Consider the following 25,370-nt stretch of genomic DNA (forward strand, 5'->3'; position numbering starts at 1 on the left):
TCCTTCCCTCCATCCATCTTTCTCTCTTAGAGAAGTAAAAACGTGTCACAGGGACATATATTAACACTTGTGTTTGGCTTAAAAATAAAAATGAAAGCAAACTTCAAAAACAAAAAAAAAATAGGTAAAAATGATATGAATTATTTGACTTGACAAAGAGAACTGGCTTTGCCAATTAATCAATATGGTAAACATTTTCCATAAATTGGATGAGCTAAATTCGCCGCTCCATGGTTTTGATGAAAATACATTAACAGCACTTACAAAAGAAACAAGATGCCAGAAAATAGTTCATTACCACTATTTCAATTTGTTGCAAGAGCTTTCAGATGTCAACTTTAAAAAGTCTTTAGACTATAGTAAGAATTTAAAAAATTCATTCATGGGCCAGAGAGCAAAAAAGTTTAGAGACCACTGTTTGAAGCACTGGGGCTCCAGGGAAGAGTGAACAAGACAGTTAACGTCCCTGTCTTCTCAGAACTTAAATCCCAGATTAGCTGTTTAAAATTTTAATTCAAATGTCACCTGCTCAGAGAGACCTTCCCTGACCCAAGTGACCCTACCACATTATCTTCCTGGCAATTAAAACTCATTGATGGGTTTCCCTGGTGGTGCAGTGGTTAAGAATCCACCTGCCAATGCAGAGGACACGGGTTCGAGCCCTGGGCCGGGAAGATCCCACATGCCACGGAGCAACTAAGCCCGTGAGCCACAACTACTGAGCCTGTGCTCTAGAGCCCACGAGCCACAACTACTGAGCCCACAAGCCACAACTACTGAGCCCGCGTGCCTAGAGCCCGTGCTCCACAACAAGAGAAGCCAGGACAATGAGAAACCCGCACACTGCAATGAAGACCCAACACAGCCAAAAATTTTTTAAAAAACCCTCAAGATTATTATTTACTTTCTTTTTAAATTTATTTATTTATGGCTGAGTTGGGTCTTTGTTGCTGCACGCGGGCTTTCTCTAGTTGCAGTGAGCAGGGGCCACTCTTCGTTGCAGTGCCCAGGCTTCTCATTGCAGTGACTTTTCTTGTTGCGGAGCGCAGGCTCTAGGTGCGCGGGCTCAGTAGTTGTGGCTCTTGGGCTCTAGAGTGCAGGCTCAGTAGTTGTGGTGCACGGGCTTAGTTGCTCCGCGGCATGTGGGATCTTCCCAGCCCAGGGCTCGAACCTGTGTCCCCTGCATTGGTAGGCGGATTCTTAACTGTTATTTACTTTCTTGTCTGGTATATCTATTCCCTCTAAAAATGTAACCTCCATGAAAGTAAGGACCTTGTCGGACTTGTTTCCAGCTGTGTTCCAGCGCCTGGCATAGTGCTGGCATATTAATGTACATAATAAATGCTGTTGAATAAATTAATGGATTTTGTTAGTTCTGTACCCGTTTCACAGAGGGGTTAAATGAAGCCCTTGAGAGACAAAGGCTTTAGGTTAAGTGCCTCTGTCCAAGTTAGTCGAGCACAGAGCAGGTCTGGTCCGATTCCCCTCAAATCCTTTGCCCTCGTCCCAACATCAGAATCTAAAGGCTGCAGCCCCCCAAATCCTTGCAGAAAATTCCCGCGGGTTCTCCCCGCAGTGTCTCCTGGATTTCACCAGGGGGCAGCAGAGGCGACACCCACGAGACGGCTGGGCGGGGTCGGGAAGGGCAGAGGGAGAGGGGTTCCGCTTCCGGGCGGGGCTTGCCGCTTCCGCTTCCGGCGGCCTGGTGGGTAAGGCGCTGACGAGAGGATGGACGGGTTGGTTGCTCATTGCTCCGCGCGGCTGCTGCAGCAGGTGGGATAGCGTGGGTCCGGTGGGAAGGTTTGGAAGGGAGGCGCCGGGGCCCGGCTCCCGCCCGGGCAGCAATAAGGCGACGGCAGCGAGGCGGAGACCGGCCTGCGCTGCCTCGGAAGCTAATGCCCTCCCAGGAACGCTCTCCCAGAGGTGGGAGAGGAGGAACCCGTGGTTTCCAGGCCCGGGTGACGGTGACGTTCAGCGAGGTGGAGGGTCCCCCTCTCTCTGACTTCCCCAAGCCAGCGTGTCCGGGTGAGGGGGGGTGGGCTGGAGCCTGGCGTGTTGAGTACAGCCTCGAGCAGTGCTTGTCTTTTCCCGAACACGCGCGCGCTCTCGGTGGAAGCGCGGGACCAGGCAGCGGAGCCCTGGGTCCTGTTTGCAGCTCAGCCACCGTTCTCGCCGTGCTGCTGAGCAAGAGGAATCCTGAAAAGCCCGTGCAGTGGTTCATTATCAAGCTGGAGTTTGCTCTCTTGCCCTCAGTATTAGTGGGGGGAAGAACTATCATAGTTTGTCAAAAAGTGACAGTTCCCTTACCCTCTAGGCCCAGGTGGGGAGGGCTGGGAGGGGTGATGGGAAAGTAGGTTACGGAGTGTCATCTCATCACGGGCACTGCTTTATGCCAAATCCCTCACAACAGTGCAAGTTGGTCAGGTAAATTGGCACGTTCTTTACTGCTCTCCTCGCACGGTCTTTGTCCGTGTGGGACTGTAAGTACCCTCTCGCTGGGTTGTGATAAGAGTAATAGAGATAATTTCTGAAAAGTGTTGGCTCAGTGCCTGGAACATAATGTATGCTCATTTATGGCAATGTTTTCGGCTGTAGTTATGTCCAGGTAGACTATCTGACAGTTAAAGTGAGGGCGTGTCTCCCTTAGTAATGCAGTTAGGTTGGAAGCTTGATTTTCTTTTGACTGGACATGTCTTTAGTTGGAGGAGAACATCTGGTCTAGGACCTACGACCCTGGAAACAAAGAGAGGAAGAAATGGGAAAATCCTTTTGTCTCAGAAAAGGCAGAAGGGGTGGCACTTGAGCCAAAAAAAGAAACAAGCGATCTGAAGCTTATCCCCTTGCATGCTTAACACTCCTGTTTCTCTCCGCCAGCACACACGCTTCATTTTTTCTTATCAAGGATAATATCCTAATGTCATCAGAAACCTCAAGGAAGAAAAATCACAGCTTATCCAAAGGAAACTCCTTCATTCCCATCACCTCTGCCACACCCAGGTGTAGAGGAGGGGAAAGGAGGAAGTAAGCCTGTGGTACAATTTATTACGTGGTGGGAGTCATCGGTCATGATCGGGACCGAACAAAGTGGCTTTTCTTTCCTAGGAGAAAGAGATTACGTTTCTGACCGCTGAAATTGATCGGCTGAAAAACTGCAGCTGTTCAGAAGCTTCTTCAAATTTGCAACAGTTGCGGGAAGAAAATTTAAAATTAAAGTATCGGCTGAATATCCTTCAGAAGGTGAGTACTCTGGGTTCTGGTTTCATTCTACAATTTAAATTATTGTGTCTTTTTTTAAAATCCTTGTTATCGAAGATTCTGAAAGCATGCCCTGAGGAATTTGGAAAAAGGAGTGAAGAAACCCTGTCCTTTCTCCCTGCATGAGACAAGTTAGGACTAAGTTGTTGGTGCAGATAATGGAGAAATTGCTCTTGTCCTTCTAGGGCCCTTTGAAATGTTTCATCATACTAAGTGTTTGGCCAGCTTAATTTTGCATAATTGCTTCTATCAAATGGAAATATTTTTAAATACACCCGCAGCCCTTCTCTGCTTTAAGTTGGTTATTGTACAGTTTTACTTTCGTATTTTACAGCGTCATATATATATATTTTTTCCACTTAGTATTTCAGAACATTTTTTTCCATGAAGCTTGTGTTGTACTGGTTATTTAATGACTTCATGATCTAACAGTGTTTATAAGTTTTGTCAACATAATGAGCTTGCTTCAGTTGGGATTTTAATTTCTTGGCCTGCTGGTGACGCATCCCATAATTGTTCTCTGTGTGTGTACTACTTTCCTCGCATGGTCTTTGCTGCACTGGCCTTATACCTTTTTTCCAAAGCTTACCCCATTTATTCATCTTAGACTCTGCCTGCCCCACTCCCGTGAAGTCTTTTTTATTACCTACCTATCTCTTCTGCTTAAAATAGCTTTGAGTCTTCTAAAGTCACAAAATTCCTTTTCCATGGAATTGCCCCCAAAATATCTCACCTTTCTGATTACCTCATTCATTCTGCACTTATTTCTACTCATTTCCCTATTTATTTCAATTCAGAGGTATTATTAAATGCCTAATATGTGCTAGAGTCTAGGAGGGAAAAGATACAAAAGGAAGTACAATGTATTCTAATACACATTTTCATAATGGGAACTAGCTCTAATTGTAAATAGAATTCTGTCAGTGTAATGTGGAAGGCATATTGGTTCTTTCACAGATACTTTGCCCTACTGAGTAACAGCACTGAATACAAAGTACACAACAGAGAACAGCAAGCCACAGAAGAATAAATAGTGAGGAATGCCCATTCTCCCTACCCTCTTCCTCTGGCTCACTTTGGCCACATGCTCTGAGTTAGAAACACGTGTTGGATGGTTGTCTCAGAGGCATTTTTGCCCTTGTTTTCATTAACTCAACAGCCTCAACTCTTCCTTACACCCCCTCCCACTGAGCTGTCTCCCCCCCCCCCCCCCGCCAAGATTAAGTCTTATATTTACTTAGTACTTATTAGAATTACGGGTACGTTTTTCACCAGTGACAATGTTAAGATTGCTGTGTGATGGTGCTCTTATTACAAAATCACAGATTTTGAGTAATCTGCTTCTTATGCTAATTTTCTCATAAGCTCTGTGGTTTTAGGTTTTTTTTTTTTTTTTTTTGCATAATGTGAGGTGTTTCAGAATGCTTATATTGAGTTATAGCAAAGATGTTTGTACCATGTGTAATATTTCTTAACCTCATGGAACTTACCATTTTGGGGGAGAAAAGACTTGCATATTTACTTATAGTCAAATACTTAATTGCATGGTGCAGAAATCAAGTACAATGGATTCATATACGTGTGTTTACATATATACACACAAAAACATACACACATCCATACATATATACTGATATTCCCAGCCTTTAAAAATAGATTGAGATTTATCTACAATTGGTTTTGGGTCTTAGGATCATATCTAAATAACTTTAGTATTGTGTCAGCCAAAAAGTTTGTTCTGGTTTTTCCGTTAAGATGTTACAGAGAAACCCAAATGAACTTTTTGGCCAACCCAATATTTGTTATTGGAAATCTTTAGATTGTGAAAAGCATATCTTCCCCTTTTTTGAGTGTGTCATCACAGGGGAGTCAATTATTGACTAACTAAAAATTTAAATCAGTATTTTAGTGAGTTTAAAGAATATAATTTCTTCCATGTGGTAGAGAGTGTGCCGAGGAAGCGTAGAACTTGAAATGCTCCATTCCAGCAGTACTGACCACGAGTCCTGACTTTGCCACTTGCCTTTGTTATCTTTGGCCAGTTACTTAATCTCTAGCCCACAGGGAAATGATGATAGTAGTCACAAACCGAATTTCTGTTATGTAGATGAAGTAAAATAATGCACATAAATAAATAAAGCACTTGACTCAGTTCTTGAGACTCAAGTTACTCAGTAGTACTCAGTTCAGTACTACTCGAATAATAGTTTTCATTATTGTTGCCATTCATATTGCACATCATTGGCATTTTGACTAATGTAAAGTTGTGATTACTTTGTAGCAGCATTTTCATTTGTATTCCATTATGAGCATATGTGTTCAGTCACCAGTCATCTTGACCTGCTACCTGGCAGGTACAATGCTAGGTGCCAGGGATAGAGCCATGAATAGGACACTTTCTTTGCAATCAGAAGTCTGGTGGTACAGACAGATAATTTGGAGAAGGTATGAAAAGTGCAATAATAGAGGTAATTAATTAATTTTACACCATCTTAAATGAGTATATTCCACTTCAGAGAAAGTGAGAAATAGGAGGTAGTAGTAGTCCAACATGGGAATAGCAGTGAGACAAAACAACCCATTATTCTGATATATTAATATTACTCAGCAGTATTTTTTATCTGTTTCATTTCATGCCTTGAAGGAGTCAACATTTTAATGGAGAGAATATATTTTTTTATTTCTTTTGTCCATAGAGCTTTCAGTTCCGGCATTTGATAAGAAGTTATTTAGGATTTATTTTGTATTATTTTCTCAGTGCTTTAGGGAAGCTGAGAAAATCCAATCAGCCCCTTACTCTCTATTGCTAATTTCTGTTCTGATAAAATAACTGTAGAAAGAAAGTACTCAGGACATTTTTACATGTATGTCTTAGATGCTGTGGGATAGACTTGTCCCATTAATGTTTCTCAGCATATCCTAGGTATGAGAGCATTACACTATCAGTGTGTATTACCTTTCAGTTCTTCTCAAGACATTTCAAGATTTCTCAAAATATTTGGGAAAATTTTGTATGATAATTTAGAATTTATTGACATTTTCATTCTTTTCTTACAGAGTCTTCAAGCAGAAAGGAACAAACCAACTAAAAATATGCTTAACATCAATAGTTGCCTACAAGAGGTCTTTGGTTGTGCCATTAAGGCTGCCTATCCAGATTTGGAAAATCCTCCACTGATAGTGACACCAAGTCAACAGCCCAAGTTTGGGGACTATCAGTGTAATAGTGCTATGGGTATCTCTCAGGTGATTATATTATTATAAAGCATTCTTGGTGATTTGATTTTGTTAAGCATTATAATTATCATTACCATTTGCATAAATAATAGCAAATTGTATCCTCAGTGGAAACATTTTCCACAGTTCTGAAAAACTTGAAGAAAGGGAATGTATGTTTTTAATTTTTAAAAAGCACTAATTTGAATATTTAGATTTTATATATATATATATATATATATATATATATATATATATATATATATATATATATATATATTTTCTCTATATATATTCTCAGTGTTTAAGGGTAATGGTTGGTATTGTTTTGGCACTTCCCTCCTTTTATGTCCAGGATGGCAATGTGTTATTGTTGAGGGATTAAAAGTTAGCTGTCTAGAACCAGCATTCCCATCAAATATTTGATGGAGATGTGTCTTTGAGGTGGGCTTGTGTATTTCATATTCAGTTAGAGGAGTTCCCTGTTTTTAATAGCTACATTGTCTAATGTGTTAGTAGTTTATTGCCCCTGGTTTGGGACTTTTTGCTTTCTTTTCATTGCTGAATAGAAAGGCTTCATCTAAAGAGACCAGATTTTTTTCTAGATAATTTTTATGTGTCTGCGCTGGGGTTAAGTTTATAAGGGTGCTATTTATTACTCAAGTCTGAATATTTGAAAATTAAGAATGTGAATATCCTGGAAACGGGCATTATAACTAAAGACTTTACAAGTCTTCATTAAAAAGTTCTAATTAGTTGTGGCAACTCATTTTGAAATGGAGGTCCTGTGGTTTTGGCACTCTTCTATTCCTTCTGGCACTTTGATGTCTGATGCTTTAATCAATCCCTTTACAAGGTCATTGGTCTCTGCTTTTCTGCCTTTTGATGGGTCTTATGTCAAATGTATCTGATGCTTTGTCAGTTGTGCATTTCCTAGTACCTTGCTGAAACCTGTTGTGTAATGAATCATTTATGTTTTATAGATGCTCAAAACCAAGGAACAGAAAGTTAATCCAAGAGAAATTGCTGGAAACATTATCAAACACCTCCCAGACAATGAATATATTGAAAACGTTGAAATTGCTGGTCCTGGTATGTCATAATGTTATCTTTCTTAAGTAGTTGTATTGATTGCTGAGTCCTTTAGAAATAAGAAAACTTTTTTTAGCCGTGCCCCGTGGCTTGTGGGATTTTACCAATAGTTTCCCGACCGAGGGATTGAACCCGGGCCCACAGAACTGAAAGTGCCAAGTCCTAACCACTGGCCCGCCAGGGAATTCCCAAGAAAACCATTTTAAATATAAACATAGGGTTATAACTTGTATACTGAACAAGATGATGAAAGCACCTTAGATTGAGAGTTAGGAAACTGTAGTTTTAAACTAGACTTAGCCACCCTGGTCTTGGATGAGTTACTTTATCTCCCTCTGGCTTAGTTTTTCATCAGCAAAAAGGAGATAGATCATGGGAGGTATTCTGTACGAAAGGATCATCTCTCTTCTGTTAAGAGGTGAACAAATCATTTGCTGAGAGTGAAGGGGCCCTGAATTAAGTAAGAAGCTTTCAGAAGAGTGGTGAAGGTTTGAAATAGATGCTGAAACAGGGAACTTACAGGAGTGCTCAAGCCAAGGCCCCAAGTGGTGTTGGAAGCCTGAAAAGTTTTGCCAGAACCAGACTAAGGCTCTGGAGCCAGCATAAGTGACATTGAGAAAGACTTTGGGGGTGAGCAGTCCTCAAGTTTGTAGGCTATCTGTTTTTTTTTCTCTTCTCTATTGTTCTTTAGGTTTTATTAATGTCCACTTAAGAAAGGGCTTTGTATCACAACAGTTGACCAACCTCTTGGTGAATGGTGTTAAACTACCTGCCATTGGAGAGAACAAAAAGGTATATGTACAATTTTTGATTGATATAATAATACATTAGAATTGTGTTAGGTGTAACTAGGAATGGCTTTCACTTTTTATATTGAGATTTAATCATTAATATTTTGAGATTATGAACATAGCTGTGAAGTAACTTTTCCCCTGGGTCTTGATTGCTATGTGATTTTTCCTTTCAATCCATAAAGCATTTGAGGTAGCCAACCGATATTTACGAGTTGTCTCTGAAATAGAGAATAGAATTTGTTAAAACAAATTTGATTATTTTTCAGTTAATAATGGACAGGTTTCATCAGAAGACCTAACACAATTGAATTACAATGCAAGCTACCGTTTAAGTCTTAAGTTTATTATTATTATTAATAATAAATTTATTTATTTTTGGCTGTGTTGGGTCCTCGCTGCTGTGCACGGGCCCTCTCCAGTTGCGGCGAGCGGGGGCCACTCTTCGCTGCAGTGCACGGGCTTCTCATTGTGGTGGCCTCTCACTGCGGAGCACGTGCGGGCTCTAGGCGCGTGGGCTTCAGCAGTTGTGGCATGTGGGCTCAGTAGTTGTGGCTCACGGGCTCCAGAGCACAGGCTCGGAAGTTGTGGCACACGGGCCCAGCTGCTCCGCGGCATGTGGGATCCTCCCGGACCAGGGCTTGAACCCGTGTCCCCTGCATTGGCAGGTGGACTCCCAACCACTGTGCCACCAGGGAAGCCCTTAAGTTTATTATTAAATGTTATTAATGACTGTGTTAGCAGAATAAAATGTTTATATGCCTTTAAAAAAAAAATCTTTATTATTTATCCTAGGTTGTAGTTGACTTTTCCTCTCCCAACATAGCTAAAGAGATGCATGTAGGCCATCTCAGGTCAACGATTATAGGAGAGAGCATGTGCCGCCTCTTTGAGTTTGCAGGCTATAACGTGCTGCGGTATGTACTCTTGGCTTTCTTTGGAGATTTCTATAGACAAGGGAAAATGTCACTTGAGAAAGAATCTGACTAAATCAGTGATTCATAAGTGCGGTTCTGCTTCATAATCACCCATTAGGCTTTTAAATTATGTCCTTGGCCCCTCCTCTGGACTAACAGCTTTTAAGACTTGGGGTAGGGGGTGGAACCAAGGAAAAAGCTCCCCCATTTGTTCCACAAATATTTCTTGATTGTCTCCCGTATACTAGGGGTATATATTCCAGTGGGAGAGGTATAGGCCATGGTAGGAAATTGGGATTTTATTAAGTGCAGTGAGAAGTTATTGGAAAGTCTCAGTTAGTAGGGCATGTAATCTAATTAGAGATTACTCTGGTTTCTGTGAAGAAGCTAGGCAAATAAGGGAGAACTACAGTAATGAATTAGAAGGCTGTTTTACTAATCCAGTTAAGAGATGATCTGGTGGTTTGAGATTAGATGAAAGCCGTGAGGAATGAGAAGTGGTTGGATTGACATATTTTGAAGAATTTTGTCCATTGACATTTGGGAACCACTAATTACACTAAATAATTAGTTGAAAAGTTAAATTTTCATAAAATTGTGGTAATGACCAACATTGGCCCAGCTGCCGTTGTCCCAGTTAACTACACAATAAACAGATCACTGTCCATTGATAGGAACTTCATGCAGCAAATCCTAGAGGCCTGCTATTTGCAGCCTCCATTCCTGAGTATGCAATACTAAACATAACAGACCTGGTTTTGCCTCTCAGACCAGTTGAGGAAACACCTCCATAAAAAGATATTACTAAATGTGATGTACTGGCACTTAATGTTAGTGGTTCCTAATGGAATATAATTCCTCTAATTTAACCATGTTTATCATTTTAAAGTGATTTTATGTTCTGTGTTTGGTATTAGATTAAACCATGTAGGAGATTGGGGAACCCAGTTTGGCATGCTCATTGCTCACCTGCAAGACAGATTTCCGGATTACCTAACAGTTTCACCTCCCATTGGGGATCTTCAGGCTTTTTATAAGGTTTGATTTCATTTATTATTCTATTATTTGTGTGTTTATCATTTATCACAATTATTTGTTGTCCTTAGGAGTTTAAAATGGTATTTGAAGCTACTGTGTTATAACAGTTGCTAAACTCTCTGTTCCTTAACACATTATGTTTGCTTTTTTTATTGGTGTATGTTAAAAATTTAATTCTACCACATTACCCATTCTTAAGTGAATTTAGGAGGTTGTTAGTCAAAATACATTTTAATATTTAAAAATTTCTGATGCTGTAGTTATCGTCTTCATTTTATATATTTTGAAAGCATTGTTAAGTATATATAAACAGTTTTTGCTTTTGTTTTTTTTTTCTCATTCCATAAATAAGATTTTAATATATATGATCTTTTACAAGGAAGAAATACCAGAGTCATGTCTATTACACAACAAGTTTACCATTTTCTGTGTGTGGATGAAAGGAGGGGCTGGAGAACAGTCTCAAAAAAATTAATCAATTAGGGGATAACTATTGTAACAGCCTCGTATTCCTAAATGGACCTTCAAACAGTTGGTTTTACTGTTTACAGCATAGACTTATTATAAGTTTTCATTCACTTAGTAGATTTCAAAAGCTATGTCTTACAGGGTTTGAAATGGTACATTTTTCAAAATATACCAAGAAACACAATTAGTATTTAGGGAAGATATTGATTGATATACATATGTTTTGCATGAGTATATGATTTCAACTGATGGAGTATTTTTCTCTTAAAAGTATTTTATTATTATTTTTTTAAAACATCTTTATTGGAGTATAATTGCTTTCCAATGGTGTGTTAGTTTCTGCTTTATAACAAAGTGAATCAGTTATACATATACATATGTTCCCATATCTCTTCCCTCTCCCTCCCTCCCACCCTCCCTATCCCACCCCGCTAGGTGGTCACAAAGCACCGAGCTGATCTCCCTGTGCTATGCGGCTGCTTCCCACTAGCTATCTGTTTTACATTTGGTAGTGTATATATGTCCATGCCACTCTCTCATAAACAGTTTTTTAAAGACAGTTTACCATAAACCATAATTTTAAATCAATTAGTGTGACTCCTTTACTTATCCGTATACAAACATTCAAACATTATCATTTGTGGTTATAATATCATTTTTGTATTCTGACGGTTAAACATTTTATCAAACTCTTTCATGTTACTTTATAACAGCACATTATTTTGGATTTGTGGACCAAAGTTTATTTCACTCCCTATTGTTGGATTTTTTTTCCCCCATTTTGGGGGAGCTCAAACTTCATACATGTAGGTCTTTTTCCTTTTTAAAATTGTTTCCTTATGATAGACAGTATCCCAAGAATAGAATTACTGCATTAAAAAGTAAACATTTGTGGGTTTTTTGGTTGGTTGGTATTGGGTTTTTTGAAGTTATTTTTGTCTTTTGCTATGTATTTTCTAATGAAAAAATTGAAAGTAAACTGTTTACTGATATCAGATGGGTGAAATAACTTATAATCTCTTGGGATTCTGTGCACTGAATATAATGAGGCAAATCTATTAATGCAATAAAATGTTTCTAATACATTGCTAAATTTTAAAACCAAGGTAAAAGAAAAGCCATGTATTTCCAGTTTTTTTTAAACACATAGATCTGTAATTATAAAGAAATGTCTAGAATTTCCATCAGAATGTTATTGCTGGTCAGTTTGGGGTGGGATTAACAATAATTTTTTTTTTTTTTTAGTAAGCATGTGTTGCTTTCAAAATAGATATAAAAACAATGAAAGCAATTGTATTTTTAATTACAAAAAAAATTGCTTATCCAGAATGGAAAATAGAGCCCAGAAAATTCCTCCTCATCTGTTAGCTATTCATTATTACTCTCCTGGAACACAGCATTGGTGTGAATTGGAAAGGTAGAGGTAGCACTGTGGTGAGAATTTTATATATATATATATATATTTATTTATTTATTTATTTTTGGAATTTTATATTTTTAAGAAAAATTATTTCAGAGGAAATAATAGGGTTTTATTGGCACATTCATCTGCAACAATACTCTTTGTTGAGATAGAGCACTTGTTCTGGTGTTCTAAATTTTTACTTCCTCACTCTGGTCTATTTGTGGGGTTTGTCTAGGTCTTTTACTGAGAAATGTACAAATTTTTTATCTAGAAATATGGGGGTCACTCTTTACAAACCTTACCTTTCTTTTAAAAAAACACAGGAATCCAAGAAGAGATTTGATACCGAGGAGGAATTTAAGAAGAGAGCATACCAGTGTGTTGTTTTGCTCCAGAGTAAAAATCCAGACATCATAAAAGCTTGGAAGCTTATCTGTGATGTCTCCCGCCAAGGTGAGTTTCGGGCTTTGTTCATTCATCTAACAGATACTATTGCCTATAGTTTCTTGAGTTTTCAAAATTGACCTTGAATGACATGTTAAATTTTCAAGGACTAGCAAATAGATTCTTTTTCTTAAGTATTTTCTGAAGTTGAAACTACAAAGAAAGTTTATAAAGACAGGCAGGTGCAAAATTTAACTTCCTTAGAAGTCAGGAAAAATTAGTTAGGAAAGAAAGTAGGAAAGAAGACGATGCTTTTCACAGTAGCATCCAAAGCTATAAAAATAGTTAGGAATAAGTCTATCCAAGAATGTGTAGGGCTAAAATGAAGGGAAATACACAAAAGGATGGAATAGAATGTTTGGATAGAGTGTCATGCAGAATCCCCTAGTTCTCCACATTCATTTGTGGTTTTAAGACGATTTTAACATAATCTGAAAGGTCACTTTGAGGAATAAATGAACAAGAATAGCCAGTAGATCTTTGGAAAAAGCTGGTGGCTGTTTTGCCACTCTAGGCAGTAAAATGTGTTGTGGTACTGTAGGTTATCTTGTGTCATTAATGCATGGCTAGACAAACAGATAAATGGTACAAATTAGAAAAAAAATATATAAGAAAATTCAGTAAACAGTTGACCTCTAAATAGGAAAGGCTTTTCTTTTTTTCTTCTCATTTACATTTTCTAAGAGTAAATTTTTTAAAAATTACAGAAGGTATTTTTTCCTTGCAGGAACAAAATAAATGTAGACAGGAAAAAAGGAGATACATTATCTGTATTCCTACCCACTAGTAATAATTTTGATGTGTATCTTGCTATATTCTTTCCAAATTTTAAAAGTGGCAGTATGTATGTAATGCTCTGTTTCATACATTTTCATGTAATTAATTTCCTTCCAAATGCTTCAATTAAATAATAAATTTCTTTTAAGGTAAGATGCATGTTTCCTATTTGTTTAAATTACACATTTTCTTTATTTGGTAACTTTTTCCCTAGAGTTTAATAAAATCTATGAGGCGTTGGACATCTCTTTAATAGAGAGGGGAGAATCCTTCTATCAAGATAGGATGAATGATATTGTGAAGGAGTTTGAAGATAGAGGTGAGTTTTTTTTTTTAACTTTATTATACAAATTTTCAAACATAGGCAAAAGTGGAGGGAATATTATAGGGATCCCCAACTCCATGCACTTGTTACCCAACTTAATTATGAATGCAGGCCGATCTTATTATGTCTATATCTTCCTATATACACTGCTTATATCATATAATTTCATGTATAACTGCTTTGGTTTGTCTCTGAAACAACAGACCCTTCATCCCACCCCAAAACCACAATACCATTATTATTCCATGACAGTTAATAATTCCTTAATATTAAATAGTGAGTCTAGAGTTCAAACTTCCCAAGTTGATTCATAATCTTTTTTAATCATGAGTATTTTTTTCAGTGTCTGCACATTTGTTTACTATAAATTCTGTAGGTCATGGGTTTCTCTCCGTTAGCACCATCCTTTTTTCTCATTTATTTGAAGAAACTAGGCCGTTTGTCTTACAGAGATTCCCATATGGTGTTATGTAACAATTCCTCTATCTGTATTTTCTAAAGAGGTTTGATTAAATTCTGGTTTGTGTTTTTCTTTTCTTCCCTTTTTTGTTTTGTTTATTTGCAAGAATGCCAATTTTTAGTTGGCTCTCTTATTATGATGTTAAGATGAATTAGTGGGTTCAGGTGTTGTCAGCCTGATCTATCCTTTAATTTCCCCATTAGACTTTCCCCTAGAGGTTTTAGCAGCTGTTGATTGTCATGACTTTGCTCCATTATTTCATTAGAGATTGGAAAACGGTGGCATTCTGTCATTCCTTTGTTTGTTACCTGGAATTCTCATGTGCAGAACTTTGTCACATAATCATTTTGGTTATCCTGAGGTACAATTCATAGAAGACAAACAGTATAAATTCTTGGTCCTTTATTTTTCTTTATCAATTTTCAGAATAATAAATTAATTTCTTAATATCTTCCAGATGTGACAACTGGATTGTTTTTAGCATTATTGTAAATTAGGTTTAATATCTCTTATGTTTCTCGACCATTTGCCTTAGATCTGGATTCAGCCAATCTGATATCTCCAAGGAAACTTGGTTCCTTGAATGAGAAATGGTATTTGTTAGTCACATTCTGGAGCCTAGGGACCATACTTTTAAGATAATGAATTTTTTAAAAAAATTTTAAAATTGAGATATAGTTGATTTACAATGTTGTGTTAATTTCTGCTATACAGCAAAGTGATTCAGTTACATATATATATATGCACATATGTGTAAATACATATTTTTCGTATTCTTTTCCATTATGGTTTATCACAGGATGTTGACTATAGTTCCCTGTGCTGTGCAGTAGGACCTTGTTTACCCATTCTATATGTAATAGTTTGCATCTGCTAACCCCACACTCCCACTCCCTCCCTCCCCCCGCCTTGGCAACCACAAGTCTGTTCTCTGTGAGTCTGTTTCTGTCCTGTAGATAGGTTCATTTGTGTCATATTTTGGATTCCACATATAAGTGATATCATATGGTATTTGTCTTTCTCTGTCTGACTCACTTCACTTAGTATGATAATCTCTGGGTCCATCCATGTTGCTGCAAATGGCATTATTTCATTCTTTTTTATGGCTGAGTAATATTCCATTGTGTATATGTACCACATCTTCTTCATCCATTCATCTGTTGATGGACATTTAGGTTGTTTCCATGTCTTGGCTATTAGGAATAGTGCTGCTGTGAACATAGGGGTGCATGCATCTTTTCAAATTATACTTTTGTCCAGATATATGCCCAGGAGTGAGATTGCTGGATCATATGGCAACTCTAGATTTAGTTTATTGGGGAACCTCCATACTGTTTTCCATAGTGGCTGCACCAATTTACATTCCCACCAGCAGTGTAAGAAGGTTCCCTTTTCTCTACCCTCTCTAGCATATTTTATTTGTACACTTAAGATAATGAAATTTTAATAATGAGAAAAGCACAGAGAAGTTAGTAACTTCCCAGAGTTACATAGCTAATAAGTAATAAGTCTGAGATTCAAACCTGGGCAGTCTGGCTTCAGAGTTTGTTTTTAACCAGCATTTTATACTGCCTTCACCTTACCAAGCATCAGTTTCCTAAAGTGTAAAAAATAAAACCAGTAATAACAGTACTTACTGCATAGAGTTATTGTGAAGGTTGAATTTAAGGCTTAGCATAGTATTTAGCGCATGGTAGCATGCACTCAAAGATAGCTGTTTTTACCATCATGTACTCTCCTGTCCCTTCTTGCATCCAAGAATTTTGTCTTTTTCATCATGAGTGTATGAACATGATTTTACGTTTGCTTTTCACTAATCACTCCAAATGCTAAATCCTGCCATGTTTGTCTCCTGAACTCTGTTGCAGTTTTAACTTTAAAACTGTAAATGAATGAATACATTTTAAGAGGTAATGATAAAAATTGCATCCTTCTCCCAAAGGAAGGCTGTGACTCCAGCTTGAAAACAAAGCACAGATTTCCGTGTTCTGTGTCTGCTGAGCAGGTGGGCTCCAGTGAGATGCTCTATGAAGAGTTTGGGAGTCAAGTGTAGGGTTAGTCCAGAAAACTGCCAGGATATCTCACCTGTGCCCTGAACACACCCTGGGTGCCCAGACAACCTTGACAATAGCCATTTTCCAAGGCTCATGCTAGGTCACGTTGAGGAAAAAAATCCTGTGATTTTTTTTTGAGCTCTCTAATAAATATCCTATAATGGCTAAGCATTTATAGTCCTTTAAGATTATTTTAACATTATTAATAAAGTCTTTTTTCCTTCTAGGATTTGTGCAAGTGGATGATGGCAGAAAGATTGTGTTTGTTCCAGGATGTTCCATACCATTAACCATAGTAAAATCAGATGGAGGTTATACCTATGATACATCGGACCTGGCTGCTATTAAACAAAGACTATTTGAGGAAAAAGCAGATATAATTGTCTATGTGGTGGACAGTGGACAAGTAAGTGAGTTTGAAGATTTGTATATGTTTACATTGTCCGATTGGTGAGGCATTTGGCCCTATAAGACCCTATAAATTTCCCTACAAAAATTCAGAAAAGTAATGTAATATAAGGGAAAGAACAGGGTTTGGATTTGGCCAAACTTGTACACTTCTCAGCTTTCCCGCTTGTCTCTGTAAACTGAAGGGGTGTTCCTTTTCTCATATATAAGGAATAAAGAAGAGCTTTTGCAACTTTACTTGCCTTACAGGATGTGTGAGTGATTCGAATTTTACAAATTTTTATTCCTAAGCAGAAGAGCTTTAAGTTATTTTTTTAACTAGAAAGTTTAGCAAGTAACTTTCTCTTTCTATTTCTTTGTAGTCTTTACACTTCCAGACAACATTTGGTGCTGCTCAAATGATTGGTTGGTATGACCCTGAAGTAACTCGAGTGTCTCATGCTGGATTTGGTGTGGTGCTGGGGGAAGACAAGTAAGTCTGGAAAATCTGAAGGTGGAAATGACGCACCTGACCCCCACATTTCTTTGAAAGAGGCTATATTTCATTTGATACCATAGTCTGCGTATGCTGTAGTGGTGTACGCAGCTGAGCTGTTTTGTACCTATGTCTTATCACTGCCAGAGAATATAGCCTTTTAGGGAGAATTTAGAGAAATTTTTAACATCTTACATTTAATATTGTCTTAGGATCACTTAGCTATTTAATCACCATATCATTTTAGATTTGGTGACACGGCCTAAATACTACCATCACATAAAAGTGGGTGATGTTTCTAAAAACTGCATGAGCTAGCTCAAGATGCTTAACAAGCCAGTGTACAAAAGCCCTAATTAAGCATGTAAAAGGCAGGCTAGGGGTGTCAGGGTATTTATTTTAGATACAAGATTATATGCAGACTAAATACCTTAGATCAAACATCTAATTGTAACATATGACTCTTCTGTATAGCTGCGCTTTTTTGTAATTAGAAGACACTGGGTCCTTACTGTCGTTTTCATGGTCCTAAGAAAGAGCTGAAAAACTAACCCACGTGTTAGTATTGCTTTATAGTATCTTAGTTTCCTAACTATTGGTTTTTTTGACTAACATTTAGATGATTATTCCTACAGTTAGGAGAAAATTAACACATTTACATTTTATATCTGATGTTTATCACCAATATTTATACATTGGCATTTAATTTGTTTATCATGTAATGGCTAAGGAATTTTTTACTTTTTTTGGTTGTTGTTTTATATTTCTGCATTCAGTATCATGTAATTATGGTGTCCTACACCATAAAAAAGAAAAATAATATCAGTGATAGTTAGCCAGTAGCAGCCTACCATATTTTAAATATTGACATTAAAATGCTCAGATTCTGCCATCTATTATTTAGTGAATTTTTCTGTTTTAAGGCTTTTTACAGTAAATAACTTATCATTTTATTTGATCATCTTCCTGTTTATTGAGCACCTCATTGGCTGGGTGCTCCACAGTGTGTACATGAAGATAACATAAAACATGGGCTCCTTCCTGAAGAAGCCTGTCATCTAAAGCAGAGCAGTTTCCTGTGGAGCCTGTTAAAATATACATGCCAGGCCCTACCAGGAGAGTTACTGACTTACTAGGTCTACAGTGGGTATTAGGCATCTGTTTTTGAAAGCTCTTTTGGTATTCAGATATGCATCCCTCTTATTAGAACCACTGGTCAGAGGAGTAGACCAACACAAAAACACAAAAATTCAAGGCAGGCGCAGGTAGGGAATAATGGAAAAGACCAGTTATTGCAAAGTGGAGACATTAAGGAAGGCTTTCTTAGCATTTTGGCTAGGCTTTATGATGGATATCATTTCATCACACAGAAGGTCTGGAAGTTGTTGGAACACTCAAGGAGGGGAGGGGATGGTATAAGGAAAGCTATGGAAGTATTTAATGTATTTTTGGAATAATAAAGGAGTTTTAATTCTATAATGAAGGGCAAGATGATCCTTTTTAAGGCAGCTCTGAACATATAACTTTAACAGGAAGTATCACAATTACTTTGGCAGACTTTGTGTTAGATAGAAAAACATGCTTCCTTTGTACCATTATTGGGATTGAAGGATTTTATTAACTTAAAAAAAAGAAAGAAAGAAAGAAAAAGACATCATATACTTGGATGTCTTGCAAACTTCTTTTTAATAGGTAAAATCCAAGCTTCATGAAATGCTTTTTAATAGTGCAGTTGCCCATCAGTACTTTTGCCCCATCCACAGAGATTCTGATTTCAGTGAGTATGAATGGGACCCTGGCATCCAGTTTTAAAGTTCTCAGGGTGATTCTGATATGCTTCTAGGGTTGGTTACCCCTGGACAGGTGGAATTACTATTCAGAGAAATGCAAGTAAGATTCCAGTTAAGAATTTGCTTATTTCCCAAGCAATTCTAGAAGCAAAAGTGTAATTAATAATTTTCTAAGAAGGTAAAACAACTGAGCCAAACTTTGTGTTCAGAAAAATGAACAAATTAACGGATGTCTTCTTTTCTTCCGTTTTAGCGAATGTATTAAAGGTGAACATGTAGAGAATGCTATTAGGAGCCTAAAGCATAGAATGCTTGGAGTTGAGGGTTATAGATGAAAGACACTTGACTGTATCTGCTTTCTTTTGGCATCCTCCCTGGTTGTCAGCTGAATAAGGCAGTGTCAACCCTTAATTTTCAAGGATTTGTAAGTTGGAGGGTCTGCTTCAAAATCTGTTTAACTGGGACATTTAAATTTTATTAGGAAGAAGTTTAAAACACGATCAGGTGAAACAGTGCGCCTCATGGACCTTCTGGAAGAAGGACTAAAACGCTCCATGGACAAATTGAAGGAAAAAGAAAGAGACAAGGTAATCCAAAGACTTATTTGTGTATTGTGTAGCATGCATTGTGTTGTGGTTTTTTATTTTTGTCTTTATTGAGAGAACTGGGAAGGATTATAAGGAGTCAGTCCACTTTTGACAGGCTTATGTTACTCAGATTTTATTGCACAGTTTGTTTCTTGAAATGTTGAGTATTTATAGTGAAAATACAGTTCTTGGCTATTACAAAAGGCCATGGCCTTTTCCGCCTTTGTTAATGTGGCATAGAATCTCTGCTTCTTATTGGCAGTTCACCTGTCACTGCTTTGAACCAGTGATGGGAGAATATTGAAGATTGAGACAGTCTGAGTGAAGAGCCTACATTAGAGTGTACATCTGCTGAGCTCCTTTGTCTGGGAGCATTTGTAGACTGATCATAGCAGTAAACACTTACCACTCTCGGCCACTGACGAGCCATCAGAGTAGGAAACATGATGGGCTTTCATAGTACCCTTAGAAAGGACTATGGTTGGATCTGTGTGGAATTTGGAGGAACTGCATCAAAGTGGAAAAAAAAGCATCCAAAAAAAAATTTTTAAGATGGGAATAACAGAGGTCAAGGATTGAGATTCAAAGAGTCTTAGGCCTTTTACTCTCCTGCAAATCAAGTGGTATTTTGGAGTGAACATAATTACTATAAACAGAAGAGTAAAATAACAGAAGGAGACACAGAATAGGAAGAAATGTAGACATCAGAGAGCCAAACAAAAAAAAGGCTCTTTGAGGACACACTCTCTTGTTTGGTTTGGGTAGATCACTGATAATCCAGAGAGCATGAAGGCAGGCTGTAAGGCTACATTCTTCCCATCTGTTCCCTTTCCATTGTTAGCAAAACGAAATGTAAAATACTTTTTTTCTCTATTTCCAGTAGGTGGTTGTCAGGTATACCCAGTTGGTATCTCCAGAATGGTTTTGCCTTTTAGTTCTGGCCTAGGCACAAGTGGCACAATCAGATGAAAACTGGAAAATTTAGTCACCTACCTAATCAATTTGTATAGTCTGCATGATAACAAGAACTGCTTTGACTCTTTTATTTATTTGGCCATTTCAGCTAGTATGTTTTGATTTGCATACAGTAAAATGTAAAGCTTGATGAATTTTTACACACACATATGTATAGACATGATAACACCAACCAATCAAGTTATATATCCATCACCCCAGAAAGTTTCTTATCACCATAGATCACTTTTGTTTATTTGAGGACTTTAATGAAATCATAACGTGTGTTCTGTTTTCCAGGTGTATCAGTAGTTCACTTCTTTTTATTGCTAGATAATAGTATGTATGTATGTATGTATGTATTTATGGCTGCATTGGGTCTTCATTGCTGCTCTCGGGCTTTCTCTAGTTGTGCTGAGCGGGAGCTCCTCTTTGTTGTGGTGTGCAGTGGCTTCTCTTGTTGCGGAGCACGGGCTCTAGGCGCACAGGCTTCAGTAGTTGTGGCACATGGGCTCAGTAGTTGTGGCTCATGGGCTCTAGAGCACAGGCTCAGTAGTTGTGGTGCATGGGTTTAGTTGCTCCGCGGCATGTGGGATCTTCCCGGACCAGGGCTCGAACCTGTGTCCCCTGCATTGGTGGGCGGATTCTTAACCACCGTGCCACCAGGGAAGTCCCTAGATAATAGTAGTATGTTTCTTCTGTTGATGGACATTAGGGTTGTTTCTGTTTGTTGACTATTACAAATAAGAAGCTAATTTCAGCATTGCTGTTCAAGCCACTCTATGGGTACATGCACTTTCCTCTTGGATGTATATCTAGGAATGGCATTGATGGGTTGTAGGGTGGGCTTATGCTTAACTTGATTAAAAATTGTGCCAAGGAGAGAGTTGTAACCGTTGTACACTCTCACCACTAATATGTGATTGTTCCAGTTGCGCCCCATATCTTCCACTATAACTTTTTGTGAGTCTTTTATTTTATCTTTTCTGGTGAATGTGTATTAGTGTGTCACTGTGGTTAAAATTTGCATTTCTCTGATGAGTAATTTATGTTGACTATTGCTTATTGGCCATCTGGGTGTCTTTTGTGAAGGGTCCGTTCAAGTCTTTTGTACAGTGTTTGTTTTAGACCATCTATTCATTTATATTTATCCACGTATTTACCCTTTCCTGTGAACTTTATTCCTCCCTGCAGTTTTTTTTATTGCCTAGGTTTGGTTTGGAGAGGGAGTTAGGGAGTTTCATTCTTTCCTTTGTACTTATCTTGCTTGGGAGTTGCTGACCTTCCTGTGGGTTGGGTTCCTCATCAGTTTAGGAAAATTCTCAGCCATATTTCTTCAAATATTGCATCTTTGCCCCATTCTGTTCTGGAATTCTAAGTACATATATTATGTTAGAACTTTTGACTATCTCCCAAAGTGTCTTTCACTTTTTTTTTCACTTTTCTTCTCTCCGTGCTTTATTTTGAGTATTTTTCTACTTCAGATATTTTGCTGTTCTGTATTCCAAATGTCTATTGAAATTTTGCTTTTCATCCAATTTTGTCTCTCGTCTAATTATTTGAATACCTTAATCATAGTTTTCTTTTAGCTTTTCATTTTGAAATAATTTCAGACATACCAAAAATTGTAAAATAGTACAAAGAATTCCCATATTAGCTTCCCCAAACATTAACATCTTACAGCCGTAGTATGATTATCAAAATCAGGAAATTAACATTGCTGCAATACAATTCACTAATCTGCGGACCTTAGTCAAGTTTTGCCATTTGTCTCACAGATGTCCTTTTTCTAGTCTAAGATCACATGTTGCATTTAGTTTTCATGTCTCCTTAATCTTTTTTAATCTGGGCAGTTCCTTGCTCTTTCTTTGACTTTCATGATCTTGACACTTACGAAGGGTCAGGTTTTTTGTGGAATGTCCCTCAGCTGGATTTATCTGGTATTTCCTCATGATTAAATTCCAGTTATGCAGTCTTGGGAAGACAGGAGTTCTTCTCACTTTGTTATTTCAGGAGGCATGTGATGTTGATATTTCTCCTGATTGTTAATATTAATTTTGATCACTTTGTTAAGGTGATACTATCAGTTTTCTCCACTGTAAAGTTACTGTTTTTCTTCTTTGTAGCTAATAAGTATTCTTTAAACAATTCCAGACTTTATAAAGTTGCTGTTGACTTGTTTTTGTTGTTTCTATTGTCTTGTTTCTCCCTCCCCCTACCTCACCTCCTTGGTTTTTAGTCATTTCATCTGACCTTGTGGATGAAAAATTATAACGGTTCTAGATGATATCATCTTCCTAGTTAGGTTTTCTGGCCGACAGATAGCATACCAGCTGGTTGTCTTGATGGTGTCCTTGTGTTGGTGCTTTCTGGTGACTTCAGACAGTTGTTTCATATAATTTATTCAGCTTTTAAGTAGTTGATTTTGCTGGAAGGGTTAGTCTACTTCAAGCTACTGCATCATGTCCAGAACAGAAATCCTTACTTACTTACTTGTGACCTAATAATGCTTCAGAATGTATGACCAAATTTAGCAAAACAGTATTAGATCTCCAGTTCTTGACACCCTATTTTAATTCCAGTTAATTACCTGACCCTAATTTTTGTTTTTATTTTACTGTACTTGTTTCCTGTAAGCTACCTCAGAATCTTTGATGGAATGAAGCGGATATAAACTAATAATTGGTGCTTTCAGTTTCTCATTTACTGAGTAACGTATTCAAGCGGACAGTTCATAATTTACAAATCAAGTTTCCCATGGAAACATTCTTCGTTATGCAGAGCTGATGAATTGTATTTTCATTGTTCTCTTCTTTGTAGATTGGTCCATGTTTTCCTACCTCAAATGTTGATATTTATTAAAGTTTACTGATTAAAAAGCACCATTAGATGCTCCTTCTGCCCATCTTTTGTCTATGAGACAGGATTATGAAGTATTTTTTTCTTTTTCCAAAAGGTCTTAACCACAGAGGAATTGAAGGCTGCTCAGACATCTGTTGCTTATGGCTGTATCAAATATGCTGATCTTTCCCATAACCGGTTGAATGACTATATCTTCTCCTTTGACAAAATGCTGGATGACAGAGGAAATACAGCAGCTTACTTGTTGTATGCCTTCACTAGAATCAGGTAATTGTGGGTACAGCATTGTTTTATTTTGAATCAAATGATGATCATTTCTAGTTTATATCAGTCATTTCTTATTACATGTTTCAATGGAGAAGAATGTGCTTAACAAAGGGAAATGATGGCTGTTACCTGATTTTTCAGGTCGATTGCACGTCTGGCCAGTATTGATGAAGAAATGCTCCAGAAAGCTGCTCGAGAGACCAAGATCATTTTGGACCATGAGAAGGAATGGAAACTAGGCCGGTGCATTTTGCGGTTCCCTGAGGTTCTGCAGAAGATTTTAGATGACTTATTTCTCCACACTCTCTGTGATTATATCTATGAGCTGGCAACTACTTTCACAGAATTCTATGATAGCTGCTATTGTGTGGAGAAAGATCGACAAACTGGTGAGTGGCTCATCTAATAGTCATTTTGGGGATTGGGCACCAACAAGGCATTTATTTGAGTTGGATGTAGGTGGTTTTCAATTTGTTTTATTTGTGGAAACCACCTCCCCCCCCATTTTTCCCCCAATTACACATTAATCCATATCATACACACAAGACAAAATTGAGCTAGGTCTAATAAAAGCATAAACGGAATTCTTCCCATTCCCAAACTGACTAGTTTCCCCACCCTCAGGCATGTGGGATGGAACCATAAGAGTCCAAAGAAAAACAGTTGGAAGGCCACTAGGTATAGGACATTTCCAACAAAAGCAGTGTGACTGAGGGTCCCAGAATGAATCTTTGGGGTTCTTGATAACGAAAACTACCCTTGGGGGAAAAAAATGATACCTTTTGTAGGCTTTTTGCTCTACCCTGTTACATAGTTAATGAAGTAGACTGAATTAATGTGTTACATGGCAAGTAGGCATTTCTGAGAGTCATGCCTGAGAACTAAAACTTCATTAGGAAAAAAATCTCACCATTATGGTGTTAAAGTTTATAGTTAATTCAGACCATGAGGCCTAGGAAAGAACTCTAAAAAGAAAGATAGGGCTTCCCTGGTGGTGCAGTGGTTGAGAATCTGCCTGCCAATGCAGGGGACACGGGTTCGAGCCCTGGTCTGGGAAGATCCCACATGCCGCGGAGCAACTAGGCCCGTGAGCCACAACTACTGAGCCTGCGCGTCTGGAGCCTGTGCTCCGCAACAGGAGAGGCCGCGATAGTGAGAGGCCCGCACACCGCGATGAAGAGTGGCCCCCCCTTGCCAGAACTAGAGAAAGCCCTCGCACGGAAACGAAGACCCAACACAGCCATAAATAAACAGAAAAAAAAAAAAAAAGAAAGAAAGATAAAATTACAGTCTAATCAGTGCAGGCCTTGTATCTCTTTTATCATCAGTTGAAAACAGATTTCTTGAACAGAACACTTTTATTTCTTAGATTGTCTCCCCTTATAGTTTAAGGTAAAGGTGATTCTAGTTAAAGCCCCAAAACATCTATGGGTTGGGCTATTCACTTCTCAGTAAAATCCAGAAGTAACATACATTCTTTAATAGTGATTTGTAAAAAGAAAATTTACTGTCTTTTTCTATGTTCTCAGGAGAAGTATTGAAGGTGAACATGTGGCGTATGCTGCTGTGCGAAGCAGTAGCTGCTGTCATGGCCAAGGGGTTTGATATCCTGGGAATAAAGCCTGTCCAAAGAATGTAATCCTCCTTAGGTTTGAACACTGTGTGATTTTACCAAAGTGGCCATTAGCATTGTTTGCTTTTTTACAATCATGTGGATACAAAAACAAGTAAAAGAAATTTGTCAGCTATCTACAGAACATGTGGTTCTTTATCTCTCACGACTAG

At 37.9% G+C, this 25,370-nt stretch overlaps 1 protein-coding gene across 3 annotated transcripts; it reads left to right on the forward strand.

Annotated features, from left to right (window-relative positions):
- The first annotated feature begins 1,644 nt into the window (after positions 1-1,644).
- RARS1 (arginyl-tRNA synthetase 1) lies at positions 1,645-25,333 on the forward strand. 3 transcript variants are annotated; one of them, XM_082378761.1, is made up of 15 exons: positions 1,645-1,773; positions 3,103-3,237; positions 6,313-6,501; positions 7,455-7,563; positions 8,255-8,355; positions 9,150-9,271; positions 10,189-10,309; positions 12,506-12,635; positions 13,618-13,722; positions 16,470-16,648; positions 17,013-17,122; positions 19,397-19,502; positions 23,413-23,585; positions 23,727-23,974; positions 25,115-25,333. In XM_082378761.1, the coding sequence occupies exons 1-15, from the start codon at positions 1,729-1,731 to the stop codon at positions 25,222-25,224; spliced, it is 1,983 nt and encodes a 660-aa protein (XP_082234887.1). In that variant the 5' UTR covers positions 1,645-1,728; the 3' UTR covers positions 25,225-25,333. The 3 variants fall into 3 exon arrangements, with proteins under 3 accessions (XP_082234887.1, XP_082234886.1, XP_082234888.1); XM_082378760.1 differs by lacking the exon at positions 1,645-1,773 and adding an exon at positions 1,780-1,979; XM_082378762.1 differs by lacking the exon at positions 1,645-1,773 and adding an exon at positions 2,895-3,021.
- Positions 25,334-25,370: the final 37 nt, after the last annotated feature.

This window comes from Balaenoptera borealis (genome assembly GCF_965194805.1).
Source record: "Balaenoptera borealis genome assembly, chromosome: 2".
Taxonomy (NCBI): Eukaryota; Metazoa; Chordata; class Mammalia; order Artiodactyla; family Balaenopteridae; genus Balaenoptera; species Balaenoptera borealis.